Raw genomic sequence first — 17,106 nt, 5'->3', positions numbered from 1 at the left:
ATTTAAACTGAAAATCCAGATTTAACAACTGTTTGAGCAGAAGGGTGTGGGATTTTATTTAAGGTTGAACAGGATATATATTTTGTTTCAGAGCTTGCAATGCCTTATGTGAGTACTTAAGAGCCATTGAGTGAAATACAATTTTGTGTTTTGGTTAAAGGTGAGGCAACTAGTTCCCAGGCGGGATCAAGCGCTCATGGAAGAACACGCACGCCAGCAGCATAATGAGAGACTCCGCAAACAGTTTGGGGCTCAAGCCAATGTAATTGGGCCCTGGATCCAAACCAAGATGGAGGTAAAAACCAACAACTGGCTATATTCTCCCGAAGAGCTTCTGTTTTGTATTGTCTTTTCACAGTTTTACACCAGCATTTTCCAGTGTGATATTTTCTAAGTAAGTTGGTCTACAACCCCCGTCATTCCTCCACCTCATTTTCACTGGGAATTTTGAAAGCTGTGTTCCATCTCCTATCTGCATCTAACCTACAAAATGCAGGGTAATAAGTTTGTCTTAACTGCAGAGCATCAGGTGCAGAGACTGTTCTACATCATCACGCCATAATATGCCCAAAGTTAAATTCTTGTTACATCTTGCGCTTAATTTTTACATTAAGCTCAATGGCATTTTAAAGTACTTGCCACTGGTTCATTCAGGCCTCCACTGCATGTTAACAGCTCTGTAGAAAACCGATGTCTGTGTAAGATCTAACATACAACAGACTTCTCTAATATAACAAAAAATAATAAAAAGTGTTATTTTTGCATAATATGGCTCCTAGAGAGGGAAATAGTTTTTATTTCATCCCCCATACATAAATGAATAATTTCAGCAATTTTCAGTCCACTGTGTATGAATATAAAATTTCTATGCTGTTTATAAGCACAATATATATCAAAGAAATTTTCTGGTGAGCAGACTCATATGAGTGAAAATATGTGTTTTTCCTGCGCTAGTAAAACATTTTTTGCACAGAAAATGTGTATTTTACACAAAATGTATTGATTCTCACAGAAATTTTGCATAGAATACACCTGCAGAAAAAATACGATTTTTCTGAATTCACACATTTGTGCAAATTACATTTTTTCTGTACAAAAAACCCACATGTATTTCTTGAAGATATTTTGTGAATGAAACTCTGTATTTTGGATGTTTTCTAAGTAGGGAAATCGTATGTATATTTATGCACACTGGTTTTTCCCCAGTGAAGTCCCAAGGTAGGAGAGTCTTGCAGCCAGTTTCCTTTTCCTTGGTGGGGGTTGTTTAAGATGTCATGGGTAGTGAGACATCCCTTCTCCTCAAGACTGAAAATACTAATGGGTATTCTTCATGCCTCCATTGGATATTCTGACTACAACTCTGATAATGGCTTAATGGAAACCTAGCTTAGGTATCTTAGAATCCAGTCAAGATTAATTCACCCACAAGTAGAAAAAGTTACTTTTGGGAGCTTTTGGAAGAACCATATCATCATGCTGGCTAGGGAATTCTTGGGCTTATAAGCAATGTTTCTGATCTCCTTCTTGCATCCCAACATGTGATCAGGAGATAGCCCTAAGCTTTCATGCTACTTCCCTGATTCACCCGTATCTCTACATCCCAGTCAGAAGATTAAAAATCAAAGGAACTATAGCTCACTTGCTAGTTTCTATGAACAGTACAGAGGGAAAAAATCCCACTCACAGTCTTTAAACTCAATTTGTTTCTTCAAACTAGCAATGTATTGTTTTTTTTAATCAAATATCAAACTGTCATAAATTGGGAAACTTGCACTAACTGTCATCAGTAGAACCAACAATTCTGCCTGTCATCCCTAGTCTTAGAACTGCCTGGAACATCAACACTTTTGTGTTTCCATCAAGGAGTGATGTTGGCAATGATTCACTTAGAGCTTTAGAATACATTTTGAAGTGTTTGGGCAGGATCCATTAAGAAATAACTAGACATGTAGTTTGGACTGTTTTGTGCTTTACGTGTTCAGTATGTCCTTGTTCCAATTTTGGTCTATTCAGATTAGCCACTCATTGGCTTCTAAATGTGCTCATCACAGCTGCTTGCATCTCCATAATTGTACTGTACGTGTAGCAATACATCTCTGTTGTTTTTAACTGGAGGAGTCTACTGTCAATCATGGTGCATATGGCTTTGAATTACTAGCTGTTTCAGATGAGTTTATCAGACTTTAATATGGGCTCACTAAACTTAGTCTTAATTTAGAAGAAGGAAACAACTGGGGGTGGCTGGTCACTTCTGTATAAATAGGGTAGCTGTACTGTACGTGTAGCAATACATCTCTGTTGTTTTTAACTGGAGGAGTCTACTGTCAATCATGGTGCATATGGCTTTGAATTACTAGCTGTTTCAGATGAGTTTATCAGACTTTAATATGGGCTCACTAAACTTAGTCTTAATTTAGAAGAATGAAACAACTGGGGGTGGCTGGTCACTTCTGTATAAATAGGGTAGCGAATCTGCTCCAGCCTTAGGTTTAATGAACTACTAAATGAACTATCTAGTGTGTTTAATCTTATCCCCAAAACATGTATTTTGAAAAGCTCTTTGAAGATTTAGATCAGTGCTTTCAACTTTTGGGCATCCATGTATTTTGGACTTCAACTCCCAGAAGCCTCAACAAGCATTACCAATGGTCAGAGATACTTGAAAAAGAAGTCCCGGTTGTCTAGAGAACCAAAATTGAGAATCACTGGTTGAGAATCACCAAATAACATTCATATTCCATTAACATGTGAACCACTAGGTGCCGCTGGAAATAACTGTGGTAAAAAAGCAGTGGAATGATATTCAGGAGCTCTTTGCCACTGTTGGGCTCAATATTTAACTCTGTACAGCTACAATAATTTATGCCAGCAATAAAAGTTTCACCAAGTTCTGTTTACCTGTCCTCTAGAAAGCCTTCAATTAGACTTGTGCTCTCTTGAGATTAAAAAGCTGTGTTTTAAGTTGTGTTCAAAACAGCTGCAAGCAAACGCTCTACGTGTTGAAGCTTGTCACTCATTCGCCCACTTTTCCTTTGGGTTCATACAGGAGATTGGCCGTATCTCCATAGAGATGCATGGGACACTGGAGGACCAGCTCAATCACCTGCGGCAGTATGAAAAAAGCATTGTGAACTACAAACCAAAGATTGATCAGCTGGAGGGAGATCACCAACAGATCCAGGAAGCACTCATCTTTGATAATAAGCACACCAACTACACCATGGAGGTAAAAGCTGTGGAAAAAAATTGGGAGTTTCACACAGAAACCCAAAGAAAGGGCAGGGTTTGGCTTTTGAATGCAAAAAATGTTGCCTTTTTTACAATATATTACAGTATACATATATACTGAATGCATGGAATGAAAATGAGCAGATGTTCTGTCTCCTGCAATGTGATATGGCTTCTCCTTGAAGCAACATGGATCATGTTAGCTGCTGACATTCTTTTGGGGAATGGGAGAATAGTTTGCCAAGTGGGCCTGTCAGGGGAAGTTCCCCTTCTGCTCACTTAGGAAACAAAAATATGCTCCTTTGTCCTCACTCCATGTTCTGCAGAGCAGGGGACGTAAACTACAACCAATAAAGTCATGGTCTTTTTTGCTCCATCCATAAGCCATGTGTTTTTACCTTTTCATTCTCCAGGCTGCCTCATTGCTGAGGGAACAAAAATTCTATACTAGCCAAACTTGCTCTTGGTACAACTGTTCTTTATAAAAATGGTAGCATTAGCTAACCATAACACAGTATCGACAAGCAACACATCTTGCTAGACCTGTCAGGTAGGCAACTGACAAATGAGCCACCTGATTTAATTTCACCAATACAGACTTTAGTTTCCACCCGACTGTCCAATGGAGAGTGTAAAGCTCCACACCGAAATCAAAATTCTCTGTCATAGTAACTAGTGAGTAGTTAGGGTACATAGGTTATTAAATTCTTACCAAGACTTTGGTGAACATCATAGCAAAAGAGGACTTCTTTTTTAGAAAAGGGGTCCTTGTTTTCACTGATCAAAGTTCACATGGCATTAAAATCATCAATACAGTTATTGGTTTTTATTTTATTCTCAAGCAGATGAGGACTGACCATATACCAAATATGTTCCTTGGAGGCCACCTTTGCAGCTTTCTGCAGGTGCCATTGTCCTGGCATTTCCCTCTTTGCTGCTGTCACAGGTCATGTAGGATCAAGCATCGCTACATGGCCTTTTCCGAACAGTATTAAGTTGCTACCTCCTTACCAATCTGGCAGCAAGACAGTCCAAGTCTGCTGGCTAATGAGATACGCAAGCAGAGGCAGCCCCATGCACCCATTTCCCTGCATTCAAATGCAGCAGGGTGGGGATGTGAAAGAATGCAGCCTTCCAGCAATCTTCAACAGGATCAATGGAATAGGAGTAGGCTTTAACCTTTAACAGATAGGGCAGTGGATTTTCTTAAATAAGAAAAGTTGCAGATCCCCTACCCTTGAAATGTATACATACATGTAAACAGGCACATATTGTATGTGCAGTTCACAGCCACTTGCCAAGCACCAAATGTGTTTGGGCTGTAGAGGTTATCTACCACATTTTTCAGATTTATTTATTTATTTTATTTACAGTATTTATATTCCGCCCTTCTCACCCTGAAGGGGACTCAGGGCAGATTACAATGAACACATATATGGCAAACATTCAATGCCAACAGACACAACATACATTAGACAGACTCAGAGGCATTTTTAACATTTTTCCAGCTTCACGATTCCGGTCACAGGGGGAGCTGTTGCTTCACCGTCCAGTAGTGGCTGTACTTCTGCATTCCTTTCCTCGTGTTTTGCTGGCAGTTTTATGGTGTTGTAAATTAGCTTCCCGCATAAAGCGTCCCTAAATTTCCCTAATTGACAGATGCAACTGTCTTTCGGGGCTGCATAGGTCAACAGCAAGCCGGGGCTATTAATGGTCGGAGGCTTAACCCGACCCGGGCTTCGAACTCATGACCTCTCGGTCAGTAGTGATTTATAGCAGCTGGTTACTAGCCAGCTGTGCCACAGCCCAGCCCAGATAAATGTAAGAACCCACATGTGTGTTGTGGAATCCTTATTTACACACACACACACACAACATGATATACTAGACAGCAGGCCTGGAGCCGGGGGGGGGGGGGGGTTAGGGGTTTAACACCCCCCCCCCCCAAATTCAGATTTAAAAAAACCCTGGTTTACTCATGACTTTTAACTGGTTAACCAAATCCCCATGCTAAGTCTATGAGACACAAAAAATTAAGAGTCCCTCCAGGCACTATCTCAAGCAGATATTGACAGGCCTGTAGCCGGGAGGGGGGGGGGGGGTAGGGGTTCAAACTCTCCCCCCCCCCCCTGAAATTTTCAAAACCCCTACCAAAAATTTTTTTCTGGCTACGGCCCTGCTAGACAGAAATACTATTACTATTGCTAATGATAATAAGAACAACAACTTTGATGTCAGTGAGCTATGCTTTATTTTTTACTACTTTCTAATTGCTGCTTGTAAAGGGGACAATTTACAGCAGAAAGGGCAGGATTGAATATTTTCTCCCTGTCTACTGTTTTTATAGTACTGATTAAGAACTCCATGCTTACTTAAGATTAAAATAACCTACACACTAGGTGATTTTTCCCTAAAGGAAAACATAGATGGACTCATGGCTTGTGATTGATTGTCCTACTAAATAAACATATATTTCAAACAGCTTACTTGACTGCATTCATATTGAACAAGCATCTTCACTTTTCTCTTCTAGCACATCCGAGTGGGCTGGGAGCAGCTCCTCACAACAATAGCTAGAACTATTAATGAGGTGGAAAACCAGATTCTAACTCGAGATGCCAAAGGAATCAGCCAGGAACAGATGAATGAATTCCGTGCCTCTTTCAACCACTTTGACAGGGTAAGAGAGAATTAGGAACAACTGTAATTCAGAGGGCTTCTCTTTTTGGATGTCTGAGCACCTCACCTCACTGATTGTTAGTTGTTAGCTTAGTGATTCTTCCCAAAATAATAAATAATAAATACTCTGCTAAAACTAACTGAATGAGCTAATGGTCACAGGGTTACTTTATTTTATTCTTTTTATCATGTATTTATTTACATGTTACTTCGTAACAAAGCTCTCATATGTTACTTATAGAATTGAACTTAGAATAACCTATAACTCACTGAGCATAAAATATGTTCTGATAGACTTCGAGTTTTACATTGCAGTGCTGTTGGCTATCAGTTGAATCTAGGATTCACTGATGGCTCCTGCTTTTGGCCACACTTCCTGGACTTCACATTCTCCTCTCTGGATGGTTTTTGCCTCAGAAAGACTGATGATAATCTATTATGTTACAATCTCAGAATAAGCAATTGCATCTAGACTGTGGTCAGTAATTATACAAGGCAAAAATAACTGATAGAGTGGCTATACTGAATTCAGCTAATGAGTGAACACTCTTTAGTCCACTGTCTTACAGCTGCATTTTAATGAAGCTTATATTCACTGTGAGGGAGCCAACATAGTGTATAGTGGTTTGAGCATGCGACTGTGAATCTGAAAACCATGATTTGAAGCCTCATTATTTTACCATGAAAATCCACCTGGTGACTTTTGGCAAGGCACACTCACTCAACCTCAGAAGAAGGCAAAGGCAATTATTTTTCTGAATAAATCTTCCAAAAAAAACCTGGTGATAAGTTGCCATTTGTCAGAAATGAATTAAAGTCACACAATAACTACTAGGCCTTTTCTTACACTCCTGAAGATATGGAGGACATTAATATGAGTGCATTTCTAATCCAAAGTCAAGTATTTCAAATTTTAGTGAATTTCAAGCAGCACAGTCATTCAGTCCTGTTGCACAAAAAACTGTAGACTACACTTGACTAATATGGAATTATTTGTATACTGTTTGTACTAATGTATCCTTGTAAATCCATATCTCTTTATTCCAGACCCAAAAATCTTCTTGTCCTGATTGCAAAGTTCTAGTAAAAAAAAAAACCATTGCCTTTGCCTGCTTTTCACTAGTCTGGAGGTTGCTGATCAATTATGTCAGCTCTGATAAAAATACAGCTGATTATCAGAAAAAGGGAGAACAGTTTTCAAAGTTCACAACTAAGCATGGTTAAAGTGTAGACATTTTTGCAGGCACAGTCGTATTTTGTGAGAACCCTGTGCATTTAAAGAAAAGAGCATTAGCACAGCCTGAAATGTCAATCTAGGTTCTAACTTTGTACACTTTTTATTTTCCCCCGTGTCTTTTTCTGCATGCCATTTTCCCCTCTTTATCCACTGCATGGTGCACCACCTCATTTCCTCACCTCCCCATGTCTTTTCCCCTTTCTTCTCTTTGTTTTCCTTCATCTCCTATCACTACTCCACTGGCACTGCATGTCCGGCTGCCTGGCACACTGCATAACCAGGACCACTCCGGCACACTTGGCCCCGAGGAATTCAAAGCCTGCCTCATCAGCTTGGGTTACGATATTGGAAACGATGCACAGGTACTGAATGCAAGGGAAATGTATTGAGATATTGGACAACAAGAAAATAACATATTTTTCCCCTCTTCTTTTTTTTGTTTTGATCCATGTATTGTTGTGCATTTTTCCATGTACAACGGTGTGTGTTATCACAACTCCATTCTTTTCTTTCCGTGCATTTTTCAAATCTTTCTTTTTGCTCCCTGTTCTATATTTTATTTATTTAATTCCTCAAACTTTTTGCTTTATATTCTTGTACTCTTTATCTTTTTGCCTATGTTTAAACTTTCCTATGTCCATCTTGATTTTCAATGGACTATATCATTACTTTGCTTTCTCAAACATTCTGATGTTTTGTTTCATCTTGTTTTCCATTCCTTCATCATGCAAATCTATTCCTTATAACATCCTCCATGAATTCATCTCCTCTTGATCTCCTTTCCATTTCTCTCTTTCCTTTTTTCTTTATTGCTCCATCCTTGAATTATTATTTGTAGAAGAAGACTGGCATGATGGATGCTGAAGATTTCCGCACCTTCCTTATCTCCATTGGTTACAATATGGTAATGTAGCAGCACCTATCATTCTATCCACAATGGTATTTTAGCTCTTCGAAAAGACAAACGCATATGTCTAATAAAGGGGGTAAAGATGTGTCAGTCCCATGACTTTCAAACATAAAGGGCTGCATAGTTTAACATATTTTTCTCACAAATGTATCTGAAAGACACATTTATTAACAGACAACAATTTATTAACAATTTGGATTGTTTGGTTTAAACTATATTCTGGACTTAAAATAGAATATTATCTGAATTTCTTAATGACCAATCTCATCATTATTATTGACACAACAACATAGTGTGACACAGCAAACAAGCTAGAAATGCTGCATTTCGTGTCACAAAATCACAAACCGAACACTTCCCAAGCGTTTAGGACTGTGTGATGTATTTTTGGATGATGCGCGCAGATCCCAGTAGGGTTGTTGTTGTTGTTGTTGTTGTTGTTGTTGTTATTATTATTATATTATGACACAGCAAACAAGATAGATCCAGCATTATTATTATTATTATTATTACCACCTTTATTTATACCCTGCCTTTCCCTCCATGGGGACTCAAGGCGGCTAATGCTCCACACTAAACAAGTTTAAAAGGTACAATGCAAAAGTTTAAAAACAAGTAACAGTGTGGGAAAAACATTTAAAATACAGTAAATAAATACACTAAAATGGCCTTTAAAACTCACATTCCCCCCCAATCCCACCCAACTTCCTCAAAGCTTGCTCCTTACACTTCCCCATATGCCTGTAGAAGGCCAGCAGGGATGGGGCCATCCTGGTCTCTCCACAGTCTGGGAACAGCCACCGAAAAGACCCTCTCCCGTGTCCAGTTCTCTGCCTAGGTCATCCACCAAGGCGACCAAAGCTGTCTCTGTCTCATAACCAGCCCTGAAACCTGACTGAAATTGATCTAGATAATCAGCTTCATCCAGGAACCATGCACTCCACAACCTTGCCTAAAAATGGGAAGTTGAAGACCTATCTCTAGTTGTCCTGTACAGAGGGGTCTAGGGAAGGTTTTTTAAGAAGTGGTCTTACCACAGTCTCCTTGAGACCTGTGGGGACCCTGCTCTGATGTAGGGAGCCATTAATCACTTCCCTGACTGACTCATTCCACCAGTGGGAGATCCCTCTGGCCTGTTTAATGAGCCAGAAACGGCAAGGGCCTAGAGCACATGTGGTGGCTCTCTCCTCTCCAAGGATAGAAATTAAGCCAAGGTAAAAACAAGCCTCATTATATGCTTATATTCATTGTTGTGTATATTGAAACATAGATCACTACACCCTTGCTAGTCTGTGAATGGTTTATCTCTTTATAGTGCAATTCTTACCTTGCTTAGTCAAACATAGGTTCTATTGCATTCAGTGTAGCTGGTTCTCAGCAAAATAATAATTGGATTACTGCAACCCAGAGCTTCTAAACTACAACCAGATTAGATATAATACCACAGTTAGAACAGTTTAAGGTATACTCTTTCTAGTGGGAGCTCAGGCTGGGAAAGCAAGAAAAAAACAGGTAAGATAATTTATAGACAGACAGACAAACAAAAATGACCCTAATTTCTTTGGAAAGCTCCCCAGTGCCCACTAGTTGGAGATAAGCTATCCCACACATAAAGGGGGCCAATAACTCATGATGACAGCCTGGAAATACATTGCCAGCACATGAGCCTGCATCATTAGACATACAGTAGAGTCTCACTTATCCAACATAAACGGGCCGGCAGAATGTTGGATAAGTGAATATGTTGGATAATAAGGAGAAATTAAGGAAAAGCCTATTAAACATTAAATTAGGTTATGATTTTACAAATTAAGCACCACAACATCATGTTAGACAACAAATTTGACAGAAAAGTAGTTCAGTATGCAGTAATGCTATATAGTAATTACTGTATTTACGAATTTAGCACCAAAATATCACGATGTATTGAAAACATTGACTACAAAAATGCGTTGGATAATCCAGAATGTTGGATAAGCGAGTGTTGGATAAGTGAGACTCTACTGTACATTGGACCATACATACATGTGCATGCACACACATAGTATAGTCAGCCATGATCCCATCTAGGTTTTCTTCTCACATAGATGCCATGGTAGTAGAATTCTAGAGCTTTTTCTAAATCCAGTCGCTCAGGAATGGTTGGTTTATGCAAATTGTCAACCACATAAATGGGCAAATATACACATTTTAAAAATGGCTATTAACTATAATACCCACATTTTCATTTGGGGGTTGGTCAGTGACCATTGCTGCTGGAGACCTCTAGGAGTGGAAGAATCTTAGATAAAACCGAAAATATGGGTGCATAAAGAGTCTATGGCCTTTCCTGCCACAAGCCCTGGGCCAACAGATCTCCAGTATAGGATTTTGCACTTAATAACATAATTTTAATTTCTATAGTAATTGCATATTCCCTCCAGCAATATCAACTCTACTGCCACCTGACTGCCCTAATAGAAACTTCAAATACACACATAGCAGGACTATAAGTTACCTTGGATGGGAATTCAGAGAAGATCAGCATTAATATTTGGTCAGCTTACTGATCTGTAATTGAGCTGAACGTAATATGGTATAACTTAAAATGTCATGCTTACTTTGGAAAGCTTATACTGAAATAGGGCAGATAGTCTCAAAGTTAGTGCAGTTAAATCCTCTTCTCTCACTTCTTTTTCTTCTTATTTGGGAGTGTGTCTCATTGAACTTAGTGGGATCACTTGTGAATAAAGTCATACTAGGTCCCAATGAAATGATACAAGTTTTAATATTTAAATATATATTGTCTTATTTTTTCCATTTTTGGAAGAAAGGATTATAAGGGGTAAAAAAGAATTACAAAACAAACAAAACAGAAGAGTTGCTGTTTTATAAGACAGACATGCTTGTGACCTATGTAACGAGACAGCCAATTGTAATATGTGGAATCTTTTACATTTAAACATCCAGTGACCCATGTTGCCTGGGAACGATATTAGCTGTAGTTCAACAAACATAGAAGGCAGTAGGGTTAGCAAATTTGTATGTCTAACAAAGGATGTAAGTGTAACAAATTGTATTTTATCCTATTTTGTCATTAGTAGATTGATTGATTTTTAACTTTTGTCTTACTGTCCAGGGAGAAGCTGAATTTGCCCGGATCATGAGCATTGTAGACCCCAATCGCATAGGAGTAGTGACTTTCCAGGCCTTCATTGACTTCATGTCCCGGGAAACAGCAGATACTGATACAGCTGACCAGGTTATGGCCTCATTCAAAATCCTGGCTGGAGATAAAGTGAGTGTAGAATGAAATGAGGTGCATGCAATCTCGAAATAAAGTATAGTCTTGATTTCAGGTTGGCTGAAATAACAAATGAAAAAGACACCATTCTTGGAAATGTTTTTTGCAATGGTTGTGGTGTCTTGTTAGTGCTCATAGGCATAAGTTGCCATATTAGTAGTGAGAAAACAGTTGTGTAGCTCAGTAATTCTACTTACAGATTCCTCCATTAATCCCTTAATGGTGAGGAAAGCATGTTCATTGGATCTAGAAGCCTAATCAAGATCTTAAACGGCTTAATGCTTGCTCAGTTGACGTAGACATATGTGTTGTATTTAAGGGGAGCCATGTAGTGATGAGTCGGAACAACTCAGTTGCATGATGCTTGTTTAGAGTCACTCGGCCATTTCCCCTTATGTTTGTACATGCAAGATCCAACCCTTCTACTATTGTAGAGATTGGGAAAGACCTCAACATTATTGACAGAGGTGCCCTTTGCTAAAAAAGATGCCTCAAACATATTGGAGGTCCACTATTCCACCAGAGCTACAGACTTGTGGCAGAGGCTCTGCAAAAACCTATAGATTCTTGAAAGCCCATTCAGCTACCCCAGATTTGAACTTCTGCCTTGGGAAAAATCTGGGAAAAGTCTTACAGATATTGGTTTAAATAATCCTCAGAACAAAGGGAACAGGATGATTCAGTGTTAAACACTGAGGCCAAGAGAATGAGCTATGAATCAGGAAATCCCTCGTTTGATTTTTGTCTCTGCCATGAACACACGTGTTATGAATTTCTAGCAACCACGGTGAACCATCTACTGTTTAAAAGATATTAACATATTTTGCATGGTGTAAGGCTGTAAACTAAATAATACATTTGAAGCAATTACTGTCAATAAATGGTTTTTGAGTGAAAAAGCATATAGTTTAAACTGCAAATTTCAATAGTGCATGAGTTAAAACAACAGGTATATGAAATTGATGGAGTGCCATTTTTGAATTTCCTGTACAAACTGGAAAAGACAGACTGTGTTCCTCCATGCAGGGCACTTTTCGCAATGGCTTGACCAAGTACAGATGCATATGAAATACAGCAATATAAATAGTTCTGTAGATAAAGTAGAAAAGCTGAATTTATGATGTCTGTCTGAACTTTATCTTCGTGCAGATGATTTATCTCAATTTTCATGACCATAATTGCACTGAAAGTCATATACAGTACAAAGGTTAAGAAATTAAGTTCTTAGGTAAATATATTTAACTTAGTATTCAAATTCCTCCAGTGTCTCTAACCAATACAGAAAATGTAGAATTTTCTGTTGGTTTACCCAAAATGGAGTAGACTGGTTGAATCAATGGTGAAATGGTGAATCAACACATTGGTAAATCTCACTGATACAAAGCTTTTTGTATTACAGTAGAGTCTCACTTATCCAACATAAAAGGGCCGGCAGAATGTTGGATAATAAGGAGGGATTAAGGAAAAGCCTATTAAACATCAAATTACGTTATGATTTTACAAATTAAGTACCAAAACATCATGTTTTACAACAAGTCTGCCATTTGTTTGGGAGTGTGGCTGCACTTGTGTTGTTGTTGGGAGTGTTGGCCCGCTGTGCGTTGCTGCCTAGAGAAACAGCTGTGGATCCAGGCGGGAGGCAGACTGTGTTGGATAATACAGAATGTTGGATGAGCGAAGGTTGGATAAGAGAGACTCTACTGTAACTGTGCAGTTGTATTTAATTTTTTAAAGCCTAAACTTTATAATATTTAAGCTACATTGCTGTAGTACTCCCTAATATCACAGAGTATGAAACATTTCCTTACCCCCAGTAGAGAAATAACAAAATGCATATACATTTCTATTCAATATTCAAATAAGCAATAGTTGTACAGTAGAGTCTCACTTATCCAACACTCGCTTGTCCAACGTTCTGGATTATCCAATGCATTTTTGTAGTCAATGTTTTCAATATATCGTGATATTTTGGTGGTAAATTCGTAAATACAGTAATTACTACATAGCATTACTGCGTATTGAACTACTTTTTCTGTCAAATTTGTTGTATAACATGATGTTTTGGTGCTTAATTTGTAAAATCATAATCTAATTTATTGTTTACTAGGCTTCTCCTTAATCTCTCCTTATTATCCAACATATTCGCTTATCCAACGTTCTGCTGGCCCGTTTATGTTGGATAAGCGAGACTCTACTGTATTCATAAAATTGTGTTTGCTTTGGCCAGTTGGAATGGAAAGGAAACATCTCTGTTTTTTTTCTTGCAGAATTATATCACTGTGGATGAATTACGACGGGAGCTGCCTCCTGATCAAGCCGAATATTGTATTGCTAGAATGGCACCTTACACCGGGCTGGATTCCGTGCCTGGTGCCCTGGACTATATGTCTTTCTCCACAGCCCTTTATGGCGAAAGTGACCTTTAATTATCACTTCTCTATCTACCACACATCTTGACCCGCTCCTTTCCAGGCGCACTTTTCTTCTTTTCTCTGCAAAGCAGATTCTGCTCTGCCTTTTCCCAAACATCCTCTTTTCCACTTCAGGTAATGGATCCACTTGGGGAAGAGAAGCAGAGGGAAGGATCTTGAAATGAAATGGCCTCTCATGCCCCTGAAGAATGGTGACTTGCAGAATTATTTTCTGGTGAAAAGGTTACATTTAAAGAAATGTATTTTATTATAGAAAAAAAGTATTTTTCTCCAAAATTGAAGCATAAATAGAAAATTTAAAGATGTGCGGGTCCTCTCCCCCCCCTTCTCCCACCTTTGTTCAGACATAGGAAATGGAGTCCAGCATTGCTTCCTATATGCTGCAGCCCAGCCCCATGCGTCCTACCATGAGTCAACTTTTTTCATCTGTCACTCTATATATTCTTTTGTCACATATGTTTTCAGAGGGGAAGGCACACAAGTGCATGTATTACTGGTTCACTCATTTCATGGAAATATTTTACAATAAAACTTTTTGAAATTGCTGTGGTTTTTTAGGGAAAAATAATGTACACAGCTCATGTTTTCATATTTAATTAAAACTGCAATATGCCTACTATGTGTTGTTGCTGAAAGTTGTCTTGCTTTCCAAATATGGCGCTTGAGAGTTGGCATCTTTGATATTGCTTGTCACGGACCATATTAAAAAAAATCTTGTGATAACAAATCTACATGTCATTCTTTTGTCTACATAACCTGTTTAATTATATCTAGCTGTAACAAGAAATATTTTTAACCCTTTCTAAAATATATTAGCAGCTTGGGGTTCCTTTTTTTTGGCATATTTATCTAATGTTAATTTTTTCTTACATCTTTTCTGGCATATGAAAGGCTACTTTCTCCCCAGCCTCCTTCCACAGACTGCCATGAAGTGATATTTACTTGACTGGTATTATTATTATTATTGTAGACTGCCTGGTTTATTTGCAGGGCGGTTTCCAACATGCATGGCAAACATTCAATGGCAAAAGGAAAAACATTCAAACAAATTACATCAGCAGAAACCATATTAAACAATATAAAAGCAACCTAACTCTAAACTTAATAACAGGCAAAGTAGCCAACAGTAAGAACATAACTAACCTATATGGATACTATTTCAAATTAAGATAAATGTATACCACATTGGTATAACAGTCTAAATTAAATAGTCCCAGCTTCACTAGTCCTACTCAGTCAGTGAGACTGATAGAAATGTTGACTCAGTGAGTCACATTTGGGTAGGAGACAGCATTTTAGCCCTGGAAATAAATAATTTTATGCTTTTAAAAACATTTAGTAGCATATTTATAAGCAATATTCCTACATTATTCACTTAGGCTTACCCTTAGTTAATAATAATAATAATAATAATAATAGGCAATAAGGTAAATAATAATAATGTAAAGGTTTTCTCCTGACATTAAGTCTAGCCCTGTCCGACTCTGGGGATTGATGCTCATCTCCACTTCTAAGCCTAAGAACCGGCGCTGTCCATAGACACTTCCAAGGTCATGTGGCTGGCATGACTGCATGGAGCGTCATTACCTTCCCGCCGGAGCGGTACCTATTGATCTACTCACAATAGCATGTTTTCAAACTGCTAGGTTGGTAGAAGCTGGGCCTAACAGCGGGAGCTCACCCCTATTCCCAGATTCTAATTGCCGACCTTTCAGCAAGTTCAGCAGCTCAGTGGTTTAACCCGCTGCGCCACCTGAAGACTCCTTAATAATAATAATAAACTTAAATTATATCCCGCCCTATCTCCCCATGGGGACTCGGCAAACAGCGGCAAACATTCAATGCTGTAAACTGCAACCAGAAATAAAACAACCATAAATCAAATAAAGCAGATTAAACAACATCAATCAATAGTGAGACATTACAACAAAATAGGGATCACATGACTAAAAAGTTATGATATAACACATGAACATTTAGGAACAAGACTTTAAACTGGGACTAATAGAGAATTAAAACATGAATTTAAAAGCCGGATGTGTGGATAGGATTGCAGTACTATTTTTAAAAATTATTTTATGTGTACAGTCATACATGTCCCATAAAAACTTGGCTCTAATCTACTGTGTTCATGTTTTCAATCCAAATAAATGCTGTCTCTCCTACACAAACTTTATTTTCCTCCCACCAGCCCTGCTAGTTTTTATTATTTGATCTCCACACTATTCCCCACCACCGTAAGTACAGAAATGTACAAAAAAAATGCACACACAAATGATAGTAAGCAAAAGCCTGGGGATTTTCAAAAATCAAGTTACAAATGTCGTAATTCACAATACCAAGCTAAAATCATTCCTTAAAAATAAAAGTGTTTTTCTCTCCGCTACCCCAAGAGTATTCCAGCTTGTGTAGATAACAAAGATTCTTATCATAGTACTACAATTAAATTGTTATTCCTAGAAAAAGATTCCTATTAACTATAATCTGCAAAACCACAAGGGGCACTTTTTAAAAATTATTTTCCCCATAGGGTTATCTAGTCTGACAGGCAGACCTGTAACAGTGAAACCCTTTTTTAATTTATTGCAGTAGCTGTTTCTCTTTATTATTAAACTGTAAATGATGACTGTATTGTATGCAAATATTAAATCAGGAATAAAATGTAAATTTCTTTCCAGGAAGGTATTGGAGAACATATAAAATTAATGTGACAAATGGTCTTTGCAGTTCACAACAGCTCACATTCGCCAACAGTTTAGCAACACTGGCTAAAATCCTTCATGGGACACATATCTACATTCTGCTCTAATGTGATCCCCTAAAACACATATCAAACTCAAGCCCCACACATACACATCATCTTCCAGTTACTTGGTTGCTGGTAAAATAACCTCTTCAATCCTTGGTAAAGCTGCATGTCTTTTAAGGTAAGATTTAGAGGCATTCGCAGTCATGGCAATGGTGCCAGAATTATAAATGTAAACATGAAACTTATGAGGTCATACATCTAGTTTACAGCATTGTAACTGCCTAATATAATTCCAGTATCTGCTTATTAATGATCTATCATGGTTGAACTAATGGCACTCTCTACTTTCACCTGCTCCATGGCATTTGATATGCAGCCAAGAAGTTCATACATAAAATCCCCCAAAATGTGATTTATTAATCCTCTTCTTTATAATCCATATACACATAATGGGTGATTTAATGGCACCTTATAATAGAATTCTTTCAAAAATGAATCTGCATATAATTACAAAAAAGGCTTTATGGAATAGAGCTTTAAAAGTGATGTTTAAGGGGGCCTTCTAAAGTAACTAGTAACTATTGGAAG

At 38.1% G+C, this 17,106-nt stretch overlaps 1 protein-coding gene across 6 annotated transcripts in view; it reads left to right on the top strand.

The window, feature by feature from the left end:
- The window catches only part of actn1 (actinin alpha 1), a 135,296-nt gene extending 120,800 nt beyond the window's left edge, over nt 1-14,496 (top strand). For 2 of the 6 annotated variants that reach the window (XM_062968057.1, XM_003224857.4), the window contains exons 16-22: nt 161-295; nt 3,047-3,226; nt 5,762-5,908; nt 7,426-7,506; nt 7,983-8,048; nt 11,173-11,331; nt 13,605-14,496. In XM_062968057.1, the coding sequence (XP_062824127.1) occupies nt 161-295; nt 3,047-3,226; nt 5,762-5,908; nt 7,426-7,506; nt 7,983-8,048; nt 11,173-11,331; nt 13,605-13,763 (927 nt within the window). In that variant the 3' untranslated portion in view covers nt 13,764-14,496. The remainder of the gene's footprint in view (nt 1-160; nt 296-3,046; nt 3,227-5,761; nt 5,909-7,425; nt 7,507-7,982; nt 8,049-11,172; nt 11,332-13,604) is intronic. The other 4 variants (XM_003224855.4, XM_003224856.4, XM_008116954.3 and 1 more) reach the window with 2 other exon arrangements.
- The last annotated feature ends 2,610 nt before the right edge of the window (nt 14,497-17,106 follow it).

This window comes from Anolis carolinensis, chromosome 1 (genome assembly GCF_035594765.1).
Source record: "Anolis carolinensis isolate JA03-04 chromosome 1, rAnoCar3.1.pri, whole genome shotgun sequence".
Classification (NCBI taxonomy): Eukaryota; Metazoa; Chordata; class Lepidosauria; order Squamata; family Dactyloidae; genus Anolis; species Anolis carolinensis.
Note: the sequence above shows the minus strand (reverse complement) of the source record. Positions and strands in the feature narration are given on the sequence as shown.